Here is a 14874-nt window from a genome sequence, read left to right as displayed (position 1 = left end):
ACGGCGAGTTTTTTAAGGCCCTGCTTGCAAATCCCGGCACTCCGTGACAGTTTTTCGCTTCGCCCAAAAGTGGTGGGGGGGGGGGGGGGGGGTTGGTTTTGTTTTTGTTTTTTGGGGAAGCAGCTGAAGAATTTAACCTTTTTTAGTCAAAATATTCTTTCTCATTCAAATGCACTGCAAAGGTATCAGGGCTATTATTTAAAATGATGAAGTTGTGATTGTGTTTTATTCCTCAGACGTTTGAATTTTCATAATATAACTTGACTATCACCTCTAAATGAACAGGGTGTGATACCAACTGCAAAAGAAACCATCCATCCATCTATCCATGACTTGCACGGCTTATCCATGTCACCGCAAATTCCAGTCGCAAAAAGCTTGACGGTCAGAAATGCAGCTTTGGTCCTCGTGACCGGGCCATTCCCAGAAGCTTGCAAGTGTGCTGACAGGTGACCCAGTGTAATTCTGTCGCGAGAGCCTCCCGTGTTTGCCCGTGTGGAAGCACATTTGCACTCTTCTCAAACAAGGCGTTTGAATCATCTTGGCCTGCGCCAAACATTTGTGATGGGCGAGAAAGAGGAGATGCGTATTAAAGAAACCCTCATGACATGTCCAACCCTCCCTTACACAAATGCACTTGCATAACAGCACGCGTTCGTAAGGCCAAAGAGTTTTGTAAGGCAGAAGGGAGGAGACAAGAAGAGCGGAGGAGGGGATGCAGCATATAAGACCCCCTTGACCCACCTCGCCAGACCAAAGAAGAGGAGCCGATCCACAGGAGACACCACGATGAACACGCTACCCGGGATGCTGGTCGCACTCACGTGCGGACTGGCCGCGTACGCCGACGTCATGCCCGTTCAGGATTTTGATCTGCAGAGGGTAAAGCAAAAAGACCTTTTCATTCATCTGCTTTTTTTTCCCGCCGTATTTTCTTTTCCTTTTTCATTTATCTGTGCTGTCTCCTTCAGATGGCCGGCAAGTGGTACATGGTCGGCTTTGCCACCAATGCGCCTTGGTTTGTGAACCGCAGGGGAAGCATGAAGGTCGGGACCGCAGTCATCGTGCCAACCGAAGGGGGAGACATGGACCTCACTTATGCCCACATAAAGTGGGTCATGAACGTGAGAAGTTTATTGTCACAGAGTGGACTCCAAATCCTGACCTTGTTTGTCCCCTTTCAAGGGATGATGGCACCTGCTGGAAAATGACTCATCTCGCTCAAAAAACCGAAACTCCCGGCCGCTTCACCTTCCATAGCCAAGGTGAGTTGGTAGGCACATCAATGTAGGCCACATGATCGTATTTTCATTCGTGTCTAGCCTAACTTAGCGGAGAGTCAATGACATGAAGATGGCCACCATGAAAGCTTTGCCTGCCTCGTAGAGGGCTGTGCAAAAAAAAAAACAAAAAAACCCAAACAAACGAGTCACTCAACTATCGGGAGTTTATATGCCAAGATTGAAGATTCGATTGTCATGCTTTTTCAAAAAGTAAAGTTGAAACTACCACTTTCCTCCAGCAGATGGCAGCGTCAGCTGAATGAGCCCTACATAAACAATTCAGATTCAGATTCAGAAAACTTTATTCATCCCCATGGGGTAATTGGACTTAACAGGCACGACAATGGATCGTTTGTAGTGTTTAGAATTGTTTGTATATATTTTCACTCGTCAGCATAAGCAGTATCGAAAAAAGTCGGCTTTCATATGCAAGTATTATCACATTAAAATGTGATTCTTTTGATCACAATTAGTACGGTCAAGTTATTTTGTGCCTTTGCGGCTTCTTCTGCAAAACTCAACCATGCAATGTGACTGTCTACACTGAAGGCATCGTGTGTGTGTACCAACTGCAAACTGCACCAAACTAACCTGTGCTATTTTCCAGTTTGGAACAACGACAACGACATGCGCGTCGTCCGAGTCCTGTATGACAACTTTGCGTTGATCCACACGATCAAGACAAAGGAGGGAGTCTCGGAGGTTTTGAACAAACTTTACAGTGAGTCGCAGCTTGTTCGCAAGGCTCTCAATGCAATATGGGCCATGTTGCGTTGGGGAGGGTTTGGCGGCCACGTCCGATTGAAGGCCACTCGCTTTCTTTGCAGCTCGCTCTCCCGATGTCGGGGTGGCCCTGCAGCAGGCATTCGCCGACTTCTGCACGGAGACCGGCATCCTGCCTGAAAACGTCGCCATCCTCCCCAATGCTCGTGCGTATTGGAAACGTATTCGATTACCTGGCAGGTGTCCCCTCCGAGCTTCTAACTCGCCCGTTTCCTCATCTTGTTGCAGCCGAGTGTCCTGAGGCCTGACGAGTTTCCTCCGACGCCCCCGTCAGGCAGATCCGCTCCACACACCCGCTTTGCGCAACTTGCATTTCCATTTCACACGACGGCTGTAAATAAAACGAAGAGTGGCAGAGAGAAAATATGTCGGTTGAAACTTTATTTTTCTTTTCATCTACTGATTTGCTTACCAACAAGCCAATAAAAATAAGTGGAAACAAAGTCTTGTGTATTGGTATGTTCAAGAAGCAGTGTATCATTGCTGTGCATGAGCCTCTGTAGGCTGCAACAAAATGACTGGCTGACATTTTGCCAGTTTCGAAATGCTAAACGGCTTCCATCTTACCTGTCCTATTGATCTCTCCGTTTTCGAATCCGCTTGGCTCGGCTCGAGGCGGGCCCTTTTCTTTACGCCCCCGGTGCACAAACCCCAAAATCCATGAAGGAATTCACGGATGATTTAAGTGTCAAAGAACTCACTCAGAACCCTGACCTCAACCCAATAAAAACATCTTTCGGACGAACTAGAACCAAGATGGCGCTCCGTCACACGTTCACAGCTGCAAAATGGCTGCGATGCTTCTATTTTCACTTCCTGTTGGTTCAACGATGACATGGCCAAATACTTTGCAGGAGAGAGGATGGCGAGGAAAGGACGGCTTGTCAAAGATCAAACACTCTTTATTGAACTGAACAGAGCGGATAGAAAAGCATTCGGGTTATGGCTACACTTGTCCTCATTCTCATGTTTGGACCCCGTTGGGAGGGCAAATGTGTGATCCCGTTCTATCTGGCGGGACTCTCACGATTCGAGAAAAGGAAGTCGCTCCTTGTTTGCCTTTGGCGATTCAAGTCTCATTTGAGGCCAAAGTCAAAGGCAGGCAGAGTTCACGCGCGAGCTACGAGGCAACACAGATGCCCAAATCCATCCGTGGGAGAGGGCTTTCGCAACGATGTCATGGCACGCACACGTCGCGAGTAACGAATAAGAAGCGAACACGTTTGGCAGCTCGTCGAAATTGTATTTAGAATGCAGAAGAAACAAACGGAGGGAAAGTATGAAACGCAAGTCCGACGTGGTTTGATTGTTGAAGGGAAGGCAATGGCACTGCTTTTAAGTCCCCATTCATTCCACGTCGCGGCTGTGGAACAATCTCGACGCGGTCACCATCAAACACGATGCGCGTCACACGGAGCACAGCGTCGGAGGCGCGTTGCTCGCCTTTCAGCATCACCTTCCACACCTTGACGAGTTTATCAAGAGGAATGGATTCCGACGTTTAGCGCCAAGCGCCACTCAAATCAGCCGACGCCTGAGATTTCCCGCAGCGGTAGTCGGGTTCAGTCCAGGACCGGGCCAAATGGCTCAAAGGCACAAGCCATTGGAAAACGCCAATGACCAACTTGACGACTTTGCACGTCCATCTGCGCCGACTTGAGTTTTTTGGCTCTCTGATCATGGCCTGACCTCTTTTATCAACAGCTCAGCGTCGGTGTGTGAAATGGTCCTCGGCAAAGACAATCGCGGAGACTGTTTGGCAAAGAGAAAAACGAAGGGTTCAAGTCCGAATACGGTCGCAAAGAAAAAGAAAGCTGCGACGATGAGCGAAACAAACGCAACCAGCTGCGATAAAAAATTCTCATCATGCTTGGAGAAAACACCAACACGGCCCCGAACAACCAAATGTCAGAGTTGCCATCAAACTCACTTTGTTACATACATGATGTCATTGGCAAAAGGACGAGGAGGAAGGAGTATTCTGGCAGCCTCACGAAATAAACAGATATCCTTTCCAATACAGGGAGCAAGATGCAATCTCATGTGAAAAAAAATAAAAATAAAAAGTGAGCCTATTGGGATGCAACTTCGCTTGTTCGGATGAAGACTGGCTGGGTTGAAGTTTCACAAACAGGTCAATGGCCAATGTTTTGCCACATGAACACCGTCATCGGGATGACTTGTTTCATGCGTCTGTTCCTGAGAATCACTTCCAATGAAATTGCCGCTTTTGCAGCCAGTAGTGTTTTCGATTCATTTACGGTATCGCACAGCCCTTGAGCAACACGGCGGCTGATGAGTTGAAGGACTAGTGGGAATTTTTGACAATCATTCATCCAGTTCACTGGACGAATGGATTTTTATTGGATTTTTTTTTCACATAAGAGTGCAACTTTTTTTTTTTTTCAGTGCAGCCTTAACACTCCTCGATAGATTAGTATTGATGTCACGGACTCTCTCAATAAATCTTTGAACAAAAATAAATCCAAGTATGTACAAAGGCAGGCTGGCGCCATGACAGTCTGCAAAAACAAAATGCTAATCGTTTGGCGTGATGATTAGAGATCTTTTTTTTTTTTTTTTGTTAAAAAATGAAATCAAAACTAACAGAGATTTTGTCCTATCACACAACCCAGTAAATATAACTATTTGTCATATGCAGTATTCAAAGGACTCCATAAAACTCCCAAGCACGAGACGAAGGACAAGCCAGTTAGGATTTACATGTACAGCCTCGTGGAGCAACACTCGCCTGAGTCCCTCAGTTCCGACGCTCTCGATATACCGTAGATATACAGTTTGTGAGAAAAAAACCCAAAAACAAAATATACACGTCTCTCTTTCTCTCTCTTTGGGAGATTATTGTCCGACTGCAATGACTTTTCTTTCTCCTTCCCATGACTGGTCATTGCATTGAACCGTCTCCATCATGCTGGCGACTTGTGGCGAGACGGCTCACGTCCTCTCGGGGAGTGCCGTCAAACGCTTGTTAGATGAACCACTCCTTCTTTGACTCCTCAATGGTTTCCGGGTTTTCTGTGCCGATAATGGCCGTTTCTGGAGACTCGCCGGGGGGCTCCGCGCCGCTTTTGGCCTCGTTGGTGTGGTAGGTGCCTTTGTGGCGGAACATGTAGCGGATCAGGAACAGCAGAGTGCATAGGATGATGAAGATCACCACCGCGATGATCCCTGCGGGGGTGAGACAGCAAGCAACGTGCAGTCAGTGCAAGCGGACGGCGGAAAAGATTTCATGTTGAGAAAATGTACCTCCAACAATGGCCGAGTCTCGGTTGACTCCATCAGGAATCACTCTTTCCTCATTAAAAGGGAATTCCGCATCTGAGGGAGTAAAGAACGGGAGTCAGACTTATCTTGCTTTTCGACCTCTCTTGCGCAATGCATACTTAATGTTGGGACGACCAATAGTGGAGACAAAATGCTCGTCAGCGTGCATTCCATGATTAAGGCACACGGCAATATAAGAGATGATCTGTGGATACGCGGGGTATGATATCATTCAAGAATGGCTTCCAAGTCCATTTTCAAGTGGAACTCGTTCAATTCATTTGAGATGGTACGGCCGGATCTTCTTGTGATTGTTGTTCATTTGTTTGAATCCATTTGGAAAGGTTATTTGGGCGGGGGGGAATCCTGACCTGTGTTGTCCAGACGCCACGGGTCAGTTGCGGCCGACATTGGTGGGACGGTGAGAGGTGACGCCCCGCAGTTGGACTCCACAAGTTTCCCCTGGTAAGACGCGGGCCGGGCGGCCGCAGGCTGCGCTTCCTGTACCAGGGCTGTCTGCGGCCCGCTCCTCAATGCAGACTTGAGCGGCGCGACGCCGTTGAACTGCACCCGCGATAAGCAGCCCACGAAGCCCGGGGCGTTGTAACGCTCGATCACGACTGGGTCAACATATCCCGTTTCTGGAAGGACAAAGACAGCCGCACAGTGGGAGACGTGATCTCAACAGTGCGCACATGTGCCGGACAAATTGGCGAACTGAACAAATGCATCATATTCACTGAAAAGACTCCCAAATAGACTATCCGTGCTCATGATGACACAGCTTTTGAAAACAGCACATCATGAAGCCCGCAGCCATCACGGCCGTATACTCGGAGATGCAATTTTCCCATCCAGGCGTGGCTTGATTATCTCCCATTTTCATTGTGATGGGAACAATGCAAGTGTGTGCGTAGGCACACAATTGATGGCGCCGCCAGGAACGGCGCATAATCATGATCTGACCAGGCCTCCCACAGATGTGAGCATGTCTAATACGCCGCCGTATCGTGTATCTGATGGCAACAACAGAAGGGGAGGAAGGGCACTCGGCTCAAAATGAGGCACGAAGCAAATTGCTGCATACATCTGCATACCAATAAGTTGAAATGTTGCTCAGCATCCCGTTCTCGGGCAGCAGCGGGGACCAGCCACTTCACATCTTTGATAATTTACGTGCGCCTGAGTGTTGGCTCAGTTGCTGCCGTTGTTCCACTCAGCTTCTTTCGTCTTCGGCGGCTGGCGAAAGTCTCAAGCCTCTCCTTTCTCGAGAGCGCTTTGCAACAGTCATTCATGCCTTCGTCACATCCCGGCCGGATGACTGGAACGCACTTGACGTTGGAGTCAGCCACTCCTCCATCAAGCGTCTCCAGCGGGTCCAGAATGCTGCTGCGCGTCTCTTGACTGCAACGCAGCAAAGTCCAAAGTACTTGGCAGTAGATTGCGCTGCCGCAACGTATCATCCCAAATGATTGCCATCGTGATCCAGCAGTTTGGCCGCACCGTAAACACACATCAACATGCGCACGATAGCCTCAAGGTCATCGAGTTGAGCAGTCCGGTGCACCGTGTGGGCTCGGTGTGACATGAATCAATAATGCCGGAGGAGAACGGGCAGGTAGGGGATGGCTTTTGGGGAGGCGGATTTTCTTTGAAGGGGGCTTGGAGATGTGGGTCAAGGACGAAGGAGAAACAAGGGAAGATGGAGACATCCGCAGGATGAGTTGAGAGGGAGGGTATGGGTGTGGCTGCGTCTGCGACGGCTGATAATGGAGAGGCGGGAAAGACGCGTGTGTGGAGAAAAAAAAATTCCCGGATGCCAGAGAGATGACAACGAGGGTGTAGAGATCAAACTGTTGCCATGGCAACAAATGGAAGCTGATGCCGGGATGGAAAAAGGGTGATGAAGGCTGTGCTCACCGACTCATGGCACACTTTTGAATGCATGATAAAACGCAGTAGCGGTGGACTTCAGAGCGAGCGCCTCGATAACGGCATGGAAGCGCAACAAATTGCGAGGCGAGCTCAGCCGTACGCTGTCGATTTCACTTCGCCTAACCGTCACCGAGGTTCCTTCTCATTCTCGGCAATGTCCTCGTGCACTCAGTTGACCAACCGTGAAGCTAATACTCACTTTTGTGTGCGTTTGCACAAGTGAAACATGCGGAAATCATCAAAAAGTGAGAGAGAGACTGGATTCAAGTGGGACTGCAAGTGACATACTTGACAATTTCCATGATATGGAGTTGCAACGCCCTCAGCTCATGACCACAGTCAACTGCAGCAACTTGCAAGTCAGAATTTTGCCATATAACGCCTTCACAATGACAAACCAGATTGTATAGATGTGCTACATGCATGCAGCCATTCAACTTAATCAGGTAGAAAAGCATTTTTGGGGTGCAAACTAGCACAAACATTTGACCTCCCCATGGATGCACGGGAGTATAAACACACACGCACACACACACACACACTTCCTCTGACAGTTACATTGAGTCAAAGTGTGAGTCTAACCTGCTTTCCTCTTCTTTCACTCGTGTCCTCCCCTCTTTGATCTCCACACAGAATATTAGCAAGGACTTTTCGCTCATCTCTGCCCTTCTGTGTTCTCCCTCCTTCCCTCTCTCTCGCCCTCTCTGCAGTGCGGTCCCACCCCCACCCTGACAGCAGCTGGTCAAAACATGGCTGTATGGAATTTACATCGACGTGGATCAGGATTCGCCGGGTGAAAAAGTACAGCGGCAGACATTTTATCACACTCAAAGCCTTAGCCAGATACACTCGAGCGCGGCGAGATCAGAGCCCGCCTGCACAGTTTCATGAGCGAATAGAACAACAGATGGAGAATTTTCAATCAGGCGTAGGACAGAAATGCAGGCAAATAAAGCTGATGATGGCGAGAATCCCCCCCCCCAAAAAAAAGACAACAACTCATCACATCACTATCACAGCTTGAATTCCGACCTCTCTCCCCAAAGGTCAAAGAGCAAAAAGAGAGACATTGAGGCAATTTCTTCCCATGGGACAAGAAAATCAATTTTCTCGCAGCTTGGAATGTTGTCAACATGAGCGTATTTGATCAGCTGACTTGGGCCCTTATTTTAAGCTCCCCAATGTCACTTTAGTGAATAACATCTTCGCAGATGCAAATTCTCATTTATACTCTTGAACTAAATGACGGAAGTGACCAAGAGGAACTTCTAATCATCAAAGACAACATTCGGGATTTTGATACTGAGGACAAATATTGTTTCGAACACACTATTAACTATACGAGCCCGGGGTCGACCCATTATTTAAGGTGGTCACTGCTTACCCCACCAGAAACACGACACGCATTTTTCCATTAAAATTGCTTCATATTGCGCAATCAGGTGGTTTCTATTGTTGCAAAAGAAGCTTGTAGAAGCAAGCACGGAGGAGACGTCGCTCGTTGTGAGCGTGCCAGCCCCTGTCAAACAAAGCACTGCTGTCTCCCAACAAGATGCGTCCGACGAGTGTTTCAATAGCTTCTTTTGTCGGTGAGGCCTCTGGGCAAAAGATTGGAATTAGATGTGCGTGCGATTGTTTCGTCTCCTGCCTTGTTGATAGCCTTGCGCTCCTTTCATGCATTTGTTTCCTGACTTTCCTGGGGTTCCACACACGAGACAACACTTTGACGGGACACCATCTCAGATATGTTCCGCTTCAAGGGATGAAAGCAGGACGAGAAACACCAGCCACACTCACAATGATTACATACGGTAATTGTGTTCTTTGCAGGAACAAAATGTCATTCCTTCTTTGTAATTTGGGTAGCTCTTCTGTCAAGATACACATTTTGCATGAAAGAAATGAATGAATTACATGTGACATCAAAATAAGCCAATTAAAACAGTAGCAAAACATTTGTGTTTTGCACGCTTGAATGTCCACGTTCAAATGATGTGCAAGTCGGTAAAGATATTTGTTTTGTGTGATTGTTAAGCACAGGCTGTGTTTTGAGTCTGACAATCACCTTTTAATTAGACAGCGACTCAAAGGCAAGAGTGACGAATGAGCGCCGCGGCACTGAAACAACACAGCTTTTGGAGTAGCTCTCTGGTGCTCTCTAGTGGATTCATGTGGAAATACAAACCAGGTGTGGTAAATGCCTCCCTCCGTTTGTTCGACCAAGGTACGGCAATACACAACGTGTGCATAGTTGATTTTCAAGATTATTGATACAAACCGCAGACTGTGCAAGGCTCGTTCATGTGGATACGCACTTTGGAGAGAGAGAGAGAGAGAGAGAGAGAGAGAGAGAGAGAGAGAGAGAGAGAGAGAGAGAGAGAGAGAGAGAGAGAGAGAAAAACCAGTAACCAGGATCTAAAAAGTCAATTGTCAATGAGATCAGGCGCAGAAGATTATATGACATAATACACGGGGAGTTCAGTCGCGAACTGTTTTCTTAAATGTGGAAATGCGATCCCGAGACTCACCATAAACTTTGCCCAAGAAGAGGGTCTTGATCAGATTGAACTTGGTGTCCGAGGCATCCGGGAGGGAGTAGCTGACCGCGGGGTAATGGTCCAGCTAAACCAGAGAGGGAGAGAGGGAGGTTTGGGAGACGCTTGGAAATACATTCACAATGGCATTGTTAAAAGGGGCGTGGCTCTCAAACTACAGACCGCAGCACATTGGCCAACCTTGGTCGTGCACGCATCATTGGGCAACGAACACAAGATGAGTCAGTACAATGATGCTACCGTGCTTCTCAATGAGGAGACTTAGGTCCTCATGTCTGAAAATCAACGTTAAATGTTGACAAATACGCACATACGTCGACCTGTAGGCGCAGTTTGTTTACAGTATACAGTGCAGTATAGATTTAGTTCAGGCAAGATTGAGAAATAATCACACATTAAGTGACGGCACGTCACCCGTTCGAATGCAGAGAGAGAGAGAGCGAGAGAGAGCAGCCGCCATGTTTACAAAGAAAGGCATCAGTGGAGAACTGATGCTGACGCAGGGAGGGAATACAGCACTTAAATAATCCTGAAACATAATTAACTTGTTATTGCTGTTTCATTGAAGTTTCTAATTAGCTCAAAGGCCACAGCCAGCCGCAATTGACGGGAATCATTTCGGGCCCACAAATTGCTTTCCGTGCGTTTGTGTATATGTGTGCGCTGAAGATATAAAAGCTCCCCCTCGTCACTCTTCTCGGTGCTCGCCAGAGGACTGCATTAGTGTTGCCGGCGTGCCGCTGAACGCGTACCAACAACCTCAGACGGAAACGTCGGAGCCAGATGAAAAAGTACGGCTTTTGTGACTTGACATTTGCCGACAATCCGACTGTGACCGATGAGATGGCGGCCGAGCTAAACTCTCACCGGAGTCTGTGTGTTCTACATTCTGATCCTCGACACGACCGGATCATTTTACCCCCTGCGCACACGCGCGGGCTCTCCAAATTTGATCGGCCTCAAAGGGTGCGGGTTTTGTTTTCCACCCTGGCTGGAGGGCCGGATAATGGGACAGGATTCAATTGCACACATCTTATTTACTTTTATCTGTCCAAAACAAATTGGCTGCGCAGCCAAGCGAAGGGTCGCCGCAACAAAAAGCGGTCCACCGAGGTCTGCCGCAAGCCCAATTGACCAAACTTTGTCAATTACGGCCACAATTACGTGGGCGCTCTTCTTTGACGGCGCGCCATTTCGGCAACACAATTTCCACCCGAGCGCAGATGATGCTTTTAAGCGCAAATAAGGAACATATTCAAGGTGGAGTTCATGCGGGAAAAAACAAAACCAAACCAAAACATCTGAAATGTGTTTGCTTAACCGTGAGCTCAGAATGGATCCATTTGAAGCAAAGTCTGCACACTCAAGTTTTAATGCCGTAGGAGCGCATTAAGTGTTCTATGATTTGTTTCCCTAATTGTAGCTAAGGGACGGCAGGAGCCCCATCACAGATAAAACTCTTCGAGTCGTTGGCCGCAAACAACAGAATATGCTCTGCTAAATGCATACTTCTCTGAACGCCACTATCAAATCATTGCTCAGGTATACTCAAATCTCATTCGAGTCCTTTGGGACCGATGAGTTGATCGGAGCCCGCCGGGTCCCCTTCTCAGATTTGACCTCACCTTGTTTCTGTCTAACGTGAGGAGGTCTCTGTGTCTTGATTGTGCTCCTCAGCAGCCTCAAGAAAACTCTCCAATTCTGTTTCAGCCAGGACATTGTGTGTGATCAATAGGCAGCCCTGCCAGCCTCTCTCATCCGCTCAAGGCACCCCCCACCGCCCCCAAATAACCCCAAACAAACAACAAAAAACCCCGCAGTGATTTATGTGGCCACTTGAGGGCAGCAGAGACACAAAACTGACATCTTGAGAGCGTGTGAGGGCAGTCGAGCATCAAATTTTCCCGAGTTGCTCCCTATTTTCCCTCGGTTTTTCCCAATCCTAGTTTATCTCTTGGCACGCCATCGAACAAAAATGTTTCAAAGAATATACGCTGAAAAAAAAAAGATGATCTTGTCACACAAAGTTACATTATTTGTTGTTAAATAAATGCCATTGGAGCACTGACTGCAGACAAGCTGCTGATCTCTCTTGGCGCAATCCACAACACAGTTGCTGGGAATCACAGCTTTTGATCATCATTCTAATTGATTTGAGAGCAAATCTGTACTTTAGGAGGGTGGGTGGGGCTTTTTTTTTTTTTCCAAGGGCTGGTTTGTCAACAAGGCTTGGCTAACTGGATGTAACGAGGCAACCGCTTTATTTTACTTAGCTGCCTCCTCCTGAAGTATCAGGATCTCACCCAGCATTAGGACAGGTAGGGCTGATTTATGTAAGCGCACACACAGTCGCTCGCGCGTGCGTGCGCGCACCTCCCCCGATCAAAGCATTGTAATCTGTCTCCTGCAAGTGGATTAAAAGTGGCAGAGGGCAAGCGGTGTCATCTTCGCAGCAGTCTGCGGAATTTAGTGAGTGTGTACAGTCACTACCTGGATGGTGAGCCTTCTGTCAATGCGAGACAAATTGATGCTATGTGGCTGTCCGTTGGCCAGGTTCCGCTGGTCGACGTCGATGGCAAATGGCTCCTTCAGCCCTCCCAGTTGATAGCGGACCTGCAGAGAACCTGCAAATACATGAGGATGGAGCTTGAAGAGCTCGTCTTGTGATTTGGGCTCACATTTTTCTAGATCAAAAGGTCTACTTTCATCATATATCATGAAAACCCCCGCCTCAAAAATTCTACCTTGACAATCCCTTTATTATGAAGACCGTACAGAAAGTACTTACTTGGCTCCACATTGGTGGTTATCATCGAGCTATTGTACTGTATCCGCGGAGCACTGCTGCTCCCGGTCTTGAATGGCGCCTTTCGCAACACTGGCTGGCAAGTGTTACCGGAGAAAATCATTTACAGTACATATCCAGTACATTGACGCCGCAGCCGTCCGTATTGGAGATGGAAAAGTGAAGGAATTTGCCAAGATGCCTCGTTGGCTTGCTTCTCGACAATGTATCGCAAAACTCGTGCAATTCATGCCGAGCCATTGGTTGTATTATGCCATCCTCATTGCAGTTGACTCATATTATTTGCCAATTTTATGGCGACTACCATGGCCGCATCCAATATGGCGGACGTGCTGACGTAACACTCAGGACGGGCTAACCTGGCTCAACACAAAAATAGCTCAGATGAACTCCAAGTAAAAATGATATTGAAATATATTCCGAGTTTATTTGAAGAGATCCATGCCTCAAGTGGGGGGGCAGAGTGTTGAACCGGATCGCTCCCAGAGGAGTTTAACAGGACCTTAGGAGCAAGGACCGCTTCTCCATCCACGGCACAAATGCCATTTGTCATTGATGAAACCGTGTGTTCCAATACTATCGGCATCCACATTTTGTTTCATGACGTTCGAGCTCCCTCCCGACCGCTCACCGTTGCGCCTCAACACCACTGCCATGTAGTCCTCCGTCCTGGAGCTGACATACATCAAAATGGCGGGAGCGCTTGATGCGCTGAAGCTGAAGGTCACTTCCTCTTTTGTTGAGTTGACTTCCTGCGACATCAGGTGACTCGCGAGGACCTCGGAGTCCGTCGGGGCTCCCGCCGCAGCTTCCGGGAGGAAGTTATACCTGACCATCGTCCCCATCTCAAAGAAGCCTCCGACGTCTGCGGAGGGGAGAAATCAACGAGTTACCAAATAGCCCTGAGGAGAAGGCCATTTGTTTTCAGACAATGTTTTGGACTAAGCGAGGACAGTGCGGTCCTTGCCAGTGCTCGAGTCCCTCCAGTGTGTGCTATTGGATTTTGAAAGCCAATTTCTTCCCGCCCTGTTTCCAAATTTTGCTATATTTTCTCACAGTTTCACCAGCGTATCCGTACTGGACTGTTGTGCCGCAGGTTCAAAGGCGCACCATGCTTTGACTGGCGCTTTAGCACCGATGCCAGAACTTTCCCTCCTGGCTGACCACGTCTTAATGGGGTCCCTCGCCATTCTCACTTGACGTATGGCGTCGAGTTTGTTTTATTTTCCAGCTACTACGTTGTAAGAGGCAGAAATCAACGAGTTACCAAATAGCCCTGAGGAGAAGGCCATTTGTTTTCAGACTTGTGGTTTGGTTTGCGTTTATTCTCGTTCCTCCATATCTTGGCATTCTCACGGCATTGTGTCAGTTACAGCTGGATTGTTCCGATGGACTAAGCGAGGACAGTGCGGTCCTTGCCAGCGCTCGAGTCCCTCCAGTGTGCGCTGTTGGATTTTGAAAGCCATTTTCCCCCCTCTGTTTTCAAGTTTTGCTAAGTTTTCTCACAGTTTCATCAGGGTATCCGTACTGGACAGTTGTGCCGCAGATTCAAAGGCGCACCATGCTTTGACTGGCGCTTTAGCACTTATGCCACCAGAACTTTCCCTCCTGGCCAATCGCGTCTTGATGGGGCCCCTCGCCATTCTAAAGTGACAGGAAATCACTGAACATGAGCTGAAGGAAAAAAGAAATAAAAGGATGAGATGAAGGAAAGATTGGATCGATGACACGCACACAAAGTAACATGCAAAAGGAGAGGGACCCCCTTTTTTTGCACACACAAGCACACACGCTTAGTTATCTGCATTCTCCAAACTCTGAAATGCGCGCGCAAACACACACACACACACACACACACACACACACACACACACACACACACACACACACACACACACACACACACACACTTTCCCTGTCATGATGTCACCAGCCTGCCAAGACCACAGGGGGGGAAAAAAAAAAGCTTTAGGAAACAAATTAATTCACGTGTCGGGGATCACGTCAGAGCTAGCACAAAGGCTCTGATGGCGATGTCAAAGTTCTTTGCGCAGCGTTTTCGGAAAACTTGATTTGAGACCTGCAAGAGCTAATGACTCCCCAAGCAGCTTTCAGCCTCACACACACAAAAAAAAAGAGTTACAAGGTGACACTAAGCTTAAGGAAGTGCCTTTGAATATTTCCTCAAATGTTTTTCGGGGCTGATATCAACAGCGAAGCGGGTACC

At 48.0% G+C, this 14874-nt stretch overlaps 2 protein-coding genes across 3 annotated transcripts in view; one reads left to right on the top strand and one right to left on the bottom strand.

The window, feature by feature from the left end:
- Positions 1 to 729: 729 nt before the first annotated feature.
- LOC109515561 (lipocalin-like) lies at positions 730 to 2509 on the top strand. Its single transcript, XM_019869414.1, has 6 exons — positions 730 to 882; positions 972 to 1111; positions 1186 to 1265; positions 1891 to 2004; positions 2111 to 2212; positions 2295 to 2509. Exons 1-6 carry the CDS (start codon positions 790 to 792, stop codon positions 2312 to 2314), a joined length of 549 nt encoding a protein of 182 aa, XP_019724973.1. The 5' UTR covers positions 730 to 789; the 3' UTR covers positions 2315 to 2509.
- A 441-nt stretch (positions 2510 to 2950) lies between these two features.
- The window catches only part of cntnap2a (contactin associated protein 2a), a 146654-nt gene continuing 134730 nt past the window's right edge, over positions 2951 to 14874 (bottom strand). For both annotated transcript variants that reach the window (XM_019869397.1, XM_019869396.1), the window contains 6 exons: positions 13279 to 13512; positions 12332 to 12465; positions 9815 to 9908; positions 5723 to 5992; positions 5334 to 5405; positions 2951 to 5255 (listed from right to left, as the gene is read on the bottom strand). In XM_019869397.1, the coding sequence (XP_019724956.1) occupies positions 5056 to 5255; positions 5334 to 5405; positions 5723 to 5992; positions 9815 to 9908; positions 12332 to 12465; positions 13279 to 13512 (1004 nt within the window). In that variant the 3' untranslated portion in view covers positions 2951 to 5055. The remainder of the gene's footprint in view (positions 5256 to 5333; positions 5406 to 5722; positions 5993 to 9814; positions 9909 to 12331; positions 12466 to 13278; positions 13513 to 14874) is intronic.

Source organism: Hippocampus comes, unplaced genomic scaffold, assembly GCF_001891065.2.
Source record: "Hippocampus comes isolate QL1 unplaced genomic scaffold, H_comes_QL1_v1.1 scaffold149, whole genome shotgun sequence".
Lineage (NCBI taxonomy): Eukaryota > Metazoa > Chordata > Actinopteri > Syngnathiformes > Syngnathidae > Hippocampus > Hippocampus comes.
Note: the sequence above shows the minus strand (reverse complement) of the source record. Positions and strands in the feature narration are given on the sequence as shown.

Coding starts and splice junctions, on each gene's coding strand:
- LOC109515561 (XM_019869414.1), top strand. CDS start 790: ATGAACACGCTACCCGGGATGCTGGTCGCACTCACGTGCGGACTGGCC. Junction 1,112..1,185: donor CTCACTTATGCCCACATAAA/GTGGGTCATGAA, acceptor TCCCCTTTCAAG/GGATGATGGCACCTGCTGGA. Junction 1,266..1,890: donor CTTCACCTTCCATAGCCAAG/GTGAGTTGGTAG, acceptor GCTATTTTCCAG/TTTGGAACAACGACAACGAC.